Genomic DNA, 12117 nt, shown 5'->3' with positions numbered 1-12117 from the left:
CAATCTTTTTGTTCATTCATTTGCATTTTTTATGATGTCCATCACCTCTCTTTCAACCAAATAAACAGTAATGCCTGCAGCTGTTAAAAATTTCTCTGGATTGTGACAGGTTTTCTAATTGGAATAATACTAATTTAAATTCTGTCTAGTGGCATCTGTACTGTCTGCTTACAGACAACGGTTGTCTGGCCTTCAAAGCCAAAATCTGAGTTGCACAGTCTTGGGGTGGGTGCACAACTAGGGGTGTTCAGCAGTGTCTGACCTTGACTCTGGGAGGAGCTGACGCACACGGTTTTCTTCAAAAGTTGGTGAAGACTGGATGACCTATGCTTGTAAAAGCTGCTACCAGGCATAGACCAATTCCAGCAACAAATTTCTCTGTAGGTAACAGTGTACGTACCAACATATCATCTCATTTCACCAGTGTGGCAAGAAATTGAAAAAGCTGCAGAGCAGAGGCAGTGTGTTCTACCACTCCTTGTCCCCCATCACTGTAAGAAGTGTCACACCATATCTGTATACCCTACTGAGAGTCCAGAGGTTTGGGTTTGTGGGGTTTTTTTTTGTCTTTTGCCTTTGCGGAGTGGACTGTCTTGGTTTTGTTTTCTCCAAGTGAGGTTCCTGAGTGCTGTGATAGGACTGCCCTTGATGATTTGAAGGGTGCCATTGAATGGTAGTGGGAGGCTTTTTGGTGGGTTTGTCTGAAAATCTGTGCCCCAGTGCCTTTTTGTCATTTTGCCTGTTTTTCCCCAGTCTGGCTCTGTTAGGCTCTTGGTTTCGGCATATCCCAGATGCAGTACCATGTAGTGCTTCAGGTACTTTCTAAATGAGTCTGTGCTCCACAGCTTCTTCCCCCCCCCCCCCCCCCCCCCGCTTTTCTTTTTTCCTTGGGTACGTTGTGAGTGAGAAGGGAAGGATGGAGCTTTTTGTTTGAGTTCCCTTTTTATTCTGGACTACAGTCACAGCTTTTAGATGTTGTCAGGGTTGAAGACACTTCAGGGCATGTGTCTTTCATCCTAACTTGTTGGCCCAAGGAAGCCATGCCCACTGTAGTGATAGAATAGAATATAATAGACTATTTAACTTGAAAGGGACCTATTAACAGTCATCTAGTCCTACTGCCTGACCAATTCAGGGCTGACCAAGTTGAAGCATGTTAAGGGCATTGTCGAAATGCCTCTTAAACACTGACAGGCTTGGGGCATTGACCACCTCTCTAGAAAGCCTGTTCCAGTGTTTCACCACCCTCTCAGTAAAGAAATGCTTCCTAACATCCAGTCTAAACCTCCCCTGGCGCAGCTTTGAACCATTCCCATGCATCCTATCACTGGATACCAGGGAGAAGAGATCAGTATAAAGACTGAGGCAAAAAAATGCATTGAATGCCTCTGCTTTTTCTTCATCCCTAGTTAGTCAGATGACCATCTTCAACAAGTATCAGTCCAGTGTGTTCTTTAGACCTCCTCTTGCTATTAACATACTTTAAAAAGCCCTTCTTATCTGAAATGACACTGGCCAGTTTCACCTCTAATTGAGCTTTGGCCTTTTGTGTCTAATCCCTGCATATATGAACCACAGCTCTGTAATCTTCCAGCGAAGCCTGACTTGACTTCCAGAGATCATACAATTTCTTTTTCCTCATGAGCTCAATGAGGAGTTCCCTGTTCAGCCAAGCTGGTCTTCTGCCCCACTTGCTTGGCTTACGATACAGTGGAATTGCCTGCTCCTGTGCTTCTAAAATGTGGTTCTTAAAGACTGACCAGCACTTGTGGACTCCTAAGCCCTCAAAAACAAATTCCCAGGGTACTCTGCTAAATAGCTCCCTCAATAGCTTAAAGTTTGCTCTCTTGAAGTCCAGGGTAGCAACTCTTCTGTCCTTTTTTTTTTTCTCATTACACTGAAAATTTTACTCAACCATTTCATGATCACTTGTCCAAGACAGCCACCTATCATCACCTCTCCCATGAGTCCTTCTCTAGTCACAAATAGCAAGTCTAGGAGGGCATCTCTCCTAGTTGGCTTACTGAGTACCTGTGACAAGAAGCTCTCTCCTACAAACTTCAAGAATTTCCAAGACCTGCTTGTTACAGCGGTATGATATTCCCAGTTGATGTCTGGGAAGTTAAAATCTCCCATAAGGACCAGGGCTACTGATCCAGAAATTTCTCCTAATTGCCTCTAGAATAACTCATCGGTGCTTACATCCTGGGTGGGCGATCAGTAGTAGACACCCACAGTATCTCCTTTGTTTTCTGTCCCCCTAATCCTCACCCAGAGGCTCTCAACCACATCATCACTAACTGTAAGGGCTCTGCAATCAAACCTCTTCCTTAACATACAATGTGGCACCTCCACCTCGCCTGCCCTGCCTATCCCTCCTGAACAGCCTGTAGTCTTCCATCCCACCACTCCCATCGTGGGATGCATTTCACCAGTGCTCCTCTCTTTCCCCCACACATCTGTTAGCCTTTGCCTGGACTAAGATCTGCTGATTTTGGGCCATATTTTCTCCAAGGGAAAGGGTGTCCAAGTCATAGGACAAAACCTATGGAAGAATTTCTGCCAGGGAATGATGGAGAGCAGCAGAAGAGCATGCAGCCTGCCTTGTCTCTGGAGGAGTCAGGGTAGAGCCCTGCAGCCCTCAGGCAGACCTGACTGTCTGACCTGGGGATGCAGCGTGGAGGGATACTATCCCATATGTTCATCTGCTAATCTGGGCTGCTCCTTCCCTGTCCTGTTGTTAGAAACTGCTGGTGGACAGCAACACAGTGGCACAGAGCTACTTTTGTATGTGCAGACTACAGGGCATGTCCAGTACTCAGGTTCAGAGAGAGTGCTCTGAAGATCTTGTGAGTGCTGCAAGGACTTACAGGGTATCTGTTGTGACTGAGGTTGTTTCGTGTAGCACAGTATGAAAGTGCTTTTGACAGCAGGGAGGTGTCCTGCAGACCTGCAATGCAGGCAGTTTCACGTGAGTGAAACAGCCTGCCAGTGGTGTATCGAACCTTTTGCAGTGATTATGCAGCACCTGAAAAACTGAAGACCTAGCGTTCCCTATAAAAGAAACAAGGATGCTTCTTTTCATCGCCAGTTGATTAGTATTAAGATAAGACTTTAAATTGTCATCTTTTCTAGATTTCTATTTTTGTGAGTCTTAAGTCTTTTTATCCTTTTCTGGATTTGTTTTTTTTTTAAGATTAGTTTTTTTGTATGCTGGAAACCACTTCAAAATTAGATGCACTTGTAGAAACTAAAATAAAAACCTAAGAATTTTAAATACAACGTGTTAAAGTAGATCATAAGTTTCATCTAATTGCAGATATAAGTGCATCTGCTAAATATGAAGGTACAGTTATATAGAGGATTGTGATCACATCTGTACTGTATGCGCAACATTATCACTTACTGAGTTTACTCAGGATTATGTGCTTCCTTACACAGATGGGTGTTACCACTTCTTGTTAGGAAGCAGTCTTTCTAAATTCAACTTAAATGCTTTGAGAATGTTTGCATAGGCAATTAAAGAGCACATATGTGAAAAATAAAAAAAAAAAAAAAAAAAGGGACAGACTGAATTTTAGCTTTGCGTGGTGTGCATAAACCAACCTCACTGTCACAGGACACTTGGCTAAAGCTACTTTATAGTGTTGACTCCAATACTATGCCTGGGTTTCTTCAAAACCACGTAATTTGTATGTAATTGCATGTAATGATTTTCAAGCTCTGTTGCTCCAGTATAAGAGCTTTGACAAGTAGGTAAGCGGTTCACCTAAATAGTAAGAGTATTTTTTCTTTCATAAAGGTGTGTTTCCTTTTAAGAAAAAAACAACCAAACAAAAAAACCAGGCATACTTCCCAATTTGATGAGATTGTAAGTGGCAGTTTTATCATGGAAAGAAGAGACCAGTCTTGGGCTTCAAGGCTGAAGTGCAGTGATACATTTTGGGGGTGGAATTTATAGTGTACTCTGAACTCTTTAAATTTATATCACTTGCAGCAGATTATGAAATTGCCTATCAACGTAGATTATGGCATTACCACCTTTTATGTTGCTGCTCATCTTTAAACAGGTACAATTGTTCATTAAAGATGTAAACTCTGCCAGTTACATAGGTTGGTATTTATTTAGACTCTGAAGAATTTATAATAATCCTGAAACATTAGTGACTCTTACTGCCTCTCTGCATAGAAAAATACTTTGTTCTTCATCTCTTGCTTTTTGGTAAACCACACTGCTTGTAAAATTTTCTTTGTCTTTTACACTGAAGCCATTGAAATGTAGCGATAAGAGCTTAACACTCACAGGCAAAGCTTCTGAAGAAGTTAAGGCTTTTGAAATAATTGGCGGGGTGTCTCCATTTTGACAGCATTGTGACTTCAAGGCGACATATCTTTCAGGTTTAGCACACAACAAAAAAGAAAATATGGCTTCATGTCAGAGATCCTGTATATCACAGTTTAGTTTGGAACAAAAATTTGACAGCACAATTCACTGACAAAAATGTTGGAGGCTGTTGTGGAAATCTTGATGGATTCTTAAGCATTTTACAGCATCAAGATGAAGAAATACAGCTATTCAAAGTAGCACCATTTCTAGTTATTAAGCTAAAGAGTCTCTCTTGCCAAAGGCAGTATAATTTTTTTTTTTTTTGAGACATGACAAAGAGGTGTACTAATAGCTTTATATTTTCACTCAAATTTGGTCCTGTCAAAGTAAGGAAAATATTACTTGCAGCTATTTTGACTTGGTGGTAGTTGTTCCATGGGAGACAAAACTCTCAGGCTTCTGACAAAGAAGCCGTTGTAATTGTGACTTTTTGTTGCATTGAACAGCAGAACAGTAGTTAAAATACTTGAACATTTAAGAAAAGGAATTTCAAAACGAACAACTGTGGCTTTCTGTTGCTTGTAACATGTTTTGACAAGTGTAATTTTCTGTCAGCAGCAGACTTGTTTAAATCAACCTTCATATTTTGGAAGACCTACTATGTCGTGCTTGCTTCTCAGTAGATGAAGTCACGAATACGATTTTTTTTTTTTTTTAACATGGCTTTGGTTTAGCAGCAACTTAAGATTTATTAATATTTTTGAGATAGATCACAAAATTAGGTTGTATAATTCTTAGCAACACTTAAACATCAGCCAATTTAAAACAGCAGTTCGGTGGAATTTGTTACAATCAAAATAGTGACTTAGTTAAAGGTTCGAGAATAGCAAGGGTCACCCAAAACTTACAGCAGGGTTGCACACACAGATGGGGTTTAAATCGAATCACACACAGACAGACCGACAAACAGCTCTAAACCAATTCGCGTATGCACACCGACAGACAGACAGTTCTGAGCCAAATTGCACACACCCCCACCCACCAAGGTGATTAAAATTTCCCTTTTTGACAAAATCGTAGACCGACGATCCTTCAGTCCTCGCGAAATCTACCCTGAGAGGGCTCAGGGGTAGATACTGGGTCACACAGCCTGCTGCGGTCCCGTGGAGCTCAAAAGGTCTCACTTTTGGATCGCTGTTTATAGGATCTCGAGATGATTGGCTTTGGTCAGTATTTTACATTCTGGCCACAATTCATGCTGAATCATTCTGGTCTACAATTCAGGCAGCAGATGGCCCAGGTGTGTGGACAGGGAGTGTTGACACCCAACTTGCTGCACTTATGACCAAGATAACAGCACAATAGGGCTTATCCTGAGGTCTCAGAGTGGCCTGGGGGCTGCACCACCACAGAAGTGTGTCCATGTGGTTAGAAATAGAAGCAGGTTGTTCCTTCTCACGTGGAATGATACTTAAAAATTTTCATAGCCAGAGCAAGAACTGGCCGGTTAATATCATAAGTTAGTAAGTTAATATCATACCTGACTTGTGTGTGAGGGGATACACTATTTCTTCAGGAAAAGAAGGATCTGTCTCCATCACAAAATTTGGTTGGTCTTCTGAGAAATTAGGTAGTTAGTAAGTCTCCAACTTACTTCCCCCATATACTTAGAATTAATCTGTTTCCAAAGACTTTGCAGTCTTTACATATATTGGCTGGAGGGTGGGATTTTTTTTTTATGTCTGTTTAGCAATAATGAAACCTGGAAGAAGCAGTTTAATGCAACTTCTCAGAAGTTTTTGTGGCTTGGTTTCATGTTGTTCCAAACTTTGCCTCTTTTTAGATGCTTTTTATTCTTGATCTCACTTCTTTCTTGGCCCTCTTCCCTTCAAAATGTTGTTTCCGATTCGTGTCCTAAAGTACCTGGAAGCTGTGGAGCCACAGAGCATCTTCTGACAGTGGGCTTGAACAGAGCACATAGGGCTCCCCTTTTAGGTCCTGTGCAGGGATTTCCTTCCTGTGGAAATCAAGATGTTGGGGAAGGGGCTCACCTTGAAGTGGGGCTGGGGTGTTGGCAGTGAGCCCACTACATCTGCACATCTCCTGTTCCCCATATCAGCACAGGGTTTCATGGCTGTCTCAGTAGTTTGCGGCTGGTCCTAGCCCAGTACTCCTCACAGTCCTAGTCCCCAGGTGCAGGTCCTGGGTGCCAGCTGCCTCCACGGCAGCATGAGCCCTGAAAGCACGCCATCGTATTTCCTTTGGAAGAAAACCCAAGCATGCCAAGAGGATGTGAGCCAGATCTCCTAGTCTGCAGGTGAAACATAGATACGTGATGCACAAGATCATCTTAATCTTCCGCAAATTGAGCTTTCATGGGAATGTCACTGTTGCCCAACAGAGGTAATATTACTACATGGAAGAAAAAAACAAAACAGAACAAAGCAAAAAAACCCTGTGGAAATGTGGGGGAGAATGCAGATAGTATTTTTGCCCAAAAGTAAGTCAGATCCTGGGGACATGGTAAGCAAACCTTCAAAAATAGTTTTGGGGGAGATTGTTATGCTGCAGGGCAAGTCTAGAGGAGCAGTATCCAGTCTGAATCACTGGATAGTTTCATGAAGGTCAGGTTTAAAAATAATTGACATGAACAATTAGGTTGCAGAAATATGCAATCTAGTTGGGTTTTTTTTTAATATCATAGCTACTATGACGGCAAAATTAAGTTTGGACTTAATCACCATAGCTTGTCATGTGTACACATCAACATCCAATCTGTGTCAGTGGTTTTGGTAAGTGACTAATTGGTATGTGCACAGTGCTCTCAGTGTGACTTTGAAGAGCATGGGATTCTTCCCCAGCCTGTATCTTAATGTACTGCGTACAGTATGTGCAGGTTATACATACGTGTGCTGCTTTGTGCCTCTGTTGTGCATGTCAGTGCCCCAGCATTCACCATCAGCTGTGCCACAAGTGGAGCTGCTTTCTTTCAAAAACATCTGAAGTTGTTACAGCTGTAAAATAACCTTGGAAATATGAACCCCTCCAAACTGATGGAGGGAGTCCACAGGGAGTATGAGGTAGTGCCTCTGAGAAATAAACTGCCATTTGTTTCACTCAGGGCCCTGTGGGCTCTACACTTCAGCATCCACAGAATTGTCTTTTTTCCAGATTGTCACAAAATTCAGTACTTTGCCATGGCAAATTGTGATTTTGCTGTAGTATGGTTTGATAAGCCAGCTTGCAGTTGCTCCTTGCTTCTCCATTTTCACTGCGGAGCAAGGCTAAATGTGGTCCTGTGGTTGCCCACGTGGTATTTCAGTGGCCTCTTGGTGGGCACCTGTAGCAGGAGCTTCAGCTGTGTGGAGAGCAGTGCAGCGGGTGGGCTGGGGTTGCAAAGAGGTACGGTGCTGAAGCTGTGACTAAGGCCTGGCTCTTTTCCCAGCTCTTTGTGTAGGGAAAAGAAACGAGCAGAGAAGTTGAGCCAAGCCCCCTAGAAAGCGTGGTGAGACCTTTTCCCTGGAAATAATTTTATGTAATTGGTTATGAACTTTATATCAACAAATCATTTCAGCTATGTGCTTCAGTTGAGTTTGGTATTGTTCTGTCTCTGTGTACACAAAGTGAAGGTGCAGGTATGTAGACAAGCACATGCACATACATATATATAGAGAGAGAAACACACACAGACACTTATATGTACACAAATATATATATATATATATATGTACAGACACACACATACATTGCATGAGCAGAACTGTCTAAACCTGCCATGGTAGTAAATTGAGGCTAGGTCTTGCAGGCAGCAGCCTGAGAGGTCAGCTTTTGGCTGTCCTGCACTGGTCTGCTCTCAGTGTTCCTAATCAATAGTTGAAAAAGCCTCAGATTTGCTGTTAAGATGGCCACGCTTTTAAATCTGAAAGACTCATAGGTAGAAAGAAGATATTCTTGCTTTACTGGAGCACCACAGTCACCTGAGGGGCATGTGTTTCTGGGGCAGAAAGCCCTGACTTTTATCCATGAAGGAGTAAGTGGTGTGGAGGTGATTACAGTAAAACCAGGTGAGGTTAGACTAGCAAGTATTTGACAAATGTAGTGCTCATTAGTATTAACAAAAATAATTCTGTGTTCAGGCCTCACTGTTGTAAGAAGTTGAACTTTTTTGTGTACTCAGTCAGCCCACTGGAGTTTTTCTGAGCATGTGATTTGCCTAAATGCAGTATTTTGAGGTATCACAGATACCGTAAGTTGTTTTTAATAGACATTTTCATTGCTCAATATTGTTGCAGCATGTTCTGTTTCCTAATGATGGGCTGAAGCCAGATGTGCATCATTCTATTGTGTACCTTTTTAAAATTGACCTTGTGTTTTGTTTTTATCTTTCTGATTTATCCAACAGGGTGGGCTGAGTGCCCAAGCTTTTGTTCGCATCGAGATAGATGATATTAATGATAATCAACCTGTTTTTGAACAAGCCATCTATGTGACGAGCATCAGCAGTCACACACAGCCAGGAACAGAGATCATCAATGTTGTTGCCACAGATAGAGATTCGGGAATATATGGTGTTGTCACATACGAACTGGTCCCAGGAGAATTTTCTTCTTTTTTCACCGTGGATACATCCACAGGTACTGTATGAGTCTATGATTCAGAAAGGCTATAATTATACAACATGTATCTTTTTCTTGACAATGCTTTTTTTATTTGGAGTCATGTCATACAGTTGAAACTTAGATTCTTCTGGAAAATAATTTAGGGGAAGATGGAGGATTTAGGTTTAACATGAAGCCTTTGCATTCACTGGAATAAACAGGAGAAAGGGAAACATAGTACTTGCCAGTACAATACAGGACAAGCAGTATGCCACTTACCCACTATTTTCAGCCATAAATCTATTAATCATTTTAAGAAATAGTCAAAATGTTGTTTTTTACAATAATATCTGAATTCCTGAAATGTTTAGGTCTTACTCTTGAGGAGCAATAGAAGACCCTTCAAGACGCTTGTCTTTTCATTTAATATCTCTGTTTCTGTCCTAATCTTCTTGCCCCACACTGTGCTGGAATAAGTCCCTATTCTGCTCACAGTCTTACAATATCCAGCTGCCTCCCTGTTTGACTCAATGATTAGCTTTGGAAATGTCTTTTTCTGCCTTTTACTTCCTGATGTGACTCTGTCCTTCTGGTTTCTGGAGAGAGGTTCAATGAAGGAGTGACAATGAGAGCAAGAAAACAATTATGGCAAAAGCAAACCTGGGTGAATTTTTTTGAAGACAGGTTGAATCTCACAGATTGAATTACTTTTCCCATGGCCACAAAGCAGCCCCTTTAGTCTGCTTTCTACCCTTCAAATATTTATCAACATCAGCTGGAGAGAACATGAGCAGTGTATCTACAAATGCACATGATGTCTTTCAGGGAGTCATTAACTAAACTGTAGTTACTGCTTTACTTGAGAGCCAGCCCTTGCATATGAATGTATCCTGATCAATGGTCTTGCTTCACGATGGTCATGGCACAGGGGATTATTTTATGTGTTTTAAGAATTTTTGGGGCTGTTATACATGCATATATTTTCGCTGTTTGGCATACGAAGCATTGCAAGGCTCTGTTCTTTCAAAATGGTGCCTATTTTCACTTTCTTACACAGTGCCCAAAATACTCTGATGAACAGAAGAAACTTATCTTTTTAGGAAGTCAGTCTGCTTGTCTTGGCTATTTCAGAATTTATTTAACTGTGGACTTTAAACTGCCTGTCAAATCAGATTCTCTGGGGCATAACTGGTGCCAAAAATATACAAGTCAATCAATAATTAGGGAGCTGGATCTCCACAGGCATTTAACTGGTCATTTTAAAACTGCCCCAGCAGGCTTGTCAGAGAGAGCCCCTCTGGATCATGCTAGCAGCACTGGCTTTGCAGTGGTCCTCTCTTTTGAAAGGCTTCTTCCTCGGATTGTGACCTTTTGGCCTTTTTTTCCAGTTCTGGCACTTTGTATAGGAAAAATGTCATGCTTAATCATGAAGACCATATAAGTTTATAAGTTACTATTATCTTGTGGATCTATCATGGTATTTTATCAAAGGCAGACCAAATTCAGGGTGAAGTTTCTTGAGGTCATTATTGCTGACATTTCATGATAAGAGCGTTTAGGTCAGCGACACTATTCCCAATATTACAGTGCTTGGAATCTGATTGCACTTAATCAGATCTCCTGGGTAATTCACGAGGTCAGGCTGCATCCAATTTTAACTTATTAATATTAACAGAGGTGGTGGGGGGTGGTGGTGTGATGTCTGAAGAATACCCTTTTTCCATGTACCTATAATAGTGCTTATGCTCAGTCACTGGCGAGCAGAATGATTTTTAAACTCATGGCAAAAATAAACATTATAAACAAAATAAACATCAAAATTGCCAATTTGTCACACAGAAGTTTTGCAATCTTTGCAGGTTAAATAGCTGCGAAAGCTGTTCTGTATTCAGAGGGAGGTGAAACAAGCGGCACGCTGTTAGGGCACAGAGATTCTGAGCTCTTCCTCCTTGTTAAGACAGTGACATTTTCCAGTTTTTGTTGTGCTAAAGCTGTCTTCATATACTGTGATACATGGCCTAATTTAGATGTGTCTCTCTGAAACAATGTGAGGGACTTTGTCTAGTTATGTGTGCTGCATTTTATGAACAGAGGGCAATGGGCAAGTATGACAAGAAAAAGGAATTCTTCAGGGGGTGGATCCCCAAACCCATAAGCCAAACGATCATATTACAGGTTTGGTCTTTGGTTTTCTGTGGACATGCAGTCTGTTACTGATGTGTTCTGCAGTTTTTCCAATTTGCAGCATGGCATATTCTGTTTTTTCTGCTCTTCTCATTATTAGAGGACCTAAAAGGTGTTGGTGATGGTGTTGGAGTCTTCCATGAATTTGCCTTCCTGATAAGTTTTATTTTTTAAACGATTAATGTTTCTCACTGATAGAGCATTTAGAAATGAGGAATGAAAATCAGTGTATTAGTCCTTTTGACTTACTATGTTCATTATAGGCCTTAGCATTATACATAGAAGTGGATGCAGATATTTTCAGTATTATGAGATTTAAATTAATTAGTAGCTAAGTTTGTCATATTACACTGTGATACATTAAAGTCACATGCAAGATGACACTGTTCTCCATGGCATATGTAATTTCTATTTTATGGCATCTAGATTGTGGATTTGAAAATTATCTTGCTATAGTTTTCTTTGGGGGTGTTTTTGGAGTGCTGCACTTAGAATACTCACTAAGGATTGATTTTTTTTTCCCCCCATTCCCTTTTTCATTTTTAGAAGAGAAATGGATAAACTAATAAAATAAAAACTGTAACCTGAATTTTTCACTGCTATGGCTTGCTTCTGGCTGTTGCTTTGTTACAGCAATTGTATGGATGTATCAAGAAAGCTTTTAGCTTTGCACAGTGAGCTCGGTTCACAATACAGGATATCATATCAGCTGGTCAGCCACTGGCTGTGTAGAATATCTCAGTGGTGCTTTTGATACATAGATACTACGAGGTTGAGCCACATCCAAGCTGCCTGAAGGGGCTCCATCTTTTGTTTCAAGCACTGTGACATGTGGATGTTGTATATAGATAAATTCAATGCAAGTGGGAAGGAAGAGCCTTTCATTGAGGAAATAGATATTCCATTAAAATGTTTTTTGATTTCTAAACAAGTATTTATTAATAGTATTTGTTTGCTATTTTAGCTTTTAGATACTGCATTTATTGTTTGTGATATGGTCATACTCGT

The 12117-nt window shown here is 40.9% G+C and overlaps 1 protein-coding gene across 1 annotated transcript in view; it reads left to right on the top strand.

The window, feature by feature from the left end:
• Positions 1–12117, top strand: part of DCHS2 (dachsous cadherin-related 2) — a 122541-nt gene that overhangs the window by 52717 nt on the left and 57707 nt on the right. Inside the window, 3 exon segments of the mRNA XM_075709484.1 lie at positions 452–463; positions 3327–3346; positions 8730–8961. Of these exon segments, the coding sequence (XP_075565599.1) occupies positions 452–463; positions 3327–3346; positions 8730–8961 (264 nt within the window).

This window comes from Pelecanus crispus, chromosome 4 (assembly GCF_030463565.1).
Source record: "Pelecanus crispus isolate bPelCri1 chromosome 4, bPelCri1.pri, whole genome shotgun sequence".
Classification (NCBI taxonomy): domain Eukaryota; kingdom Metazoa; phylum Chordata; class Aves; order Pelecaniformes; family Pelecanidae; genus Pelecanus; species Pelecanus crispus.
The sequence above is the reverse complement of the archived record's forward strand: the minus strand, read 5'-3'. Positions and strand labels throughout refer to the sequence as shown.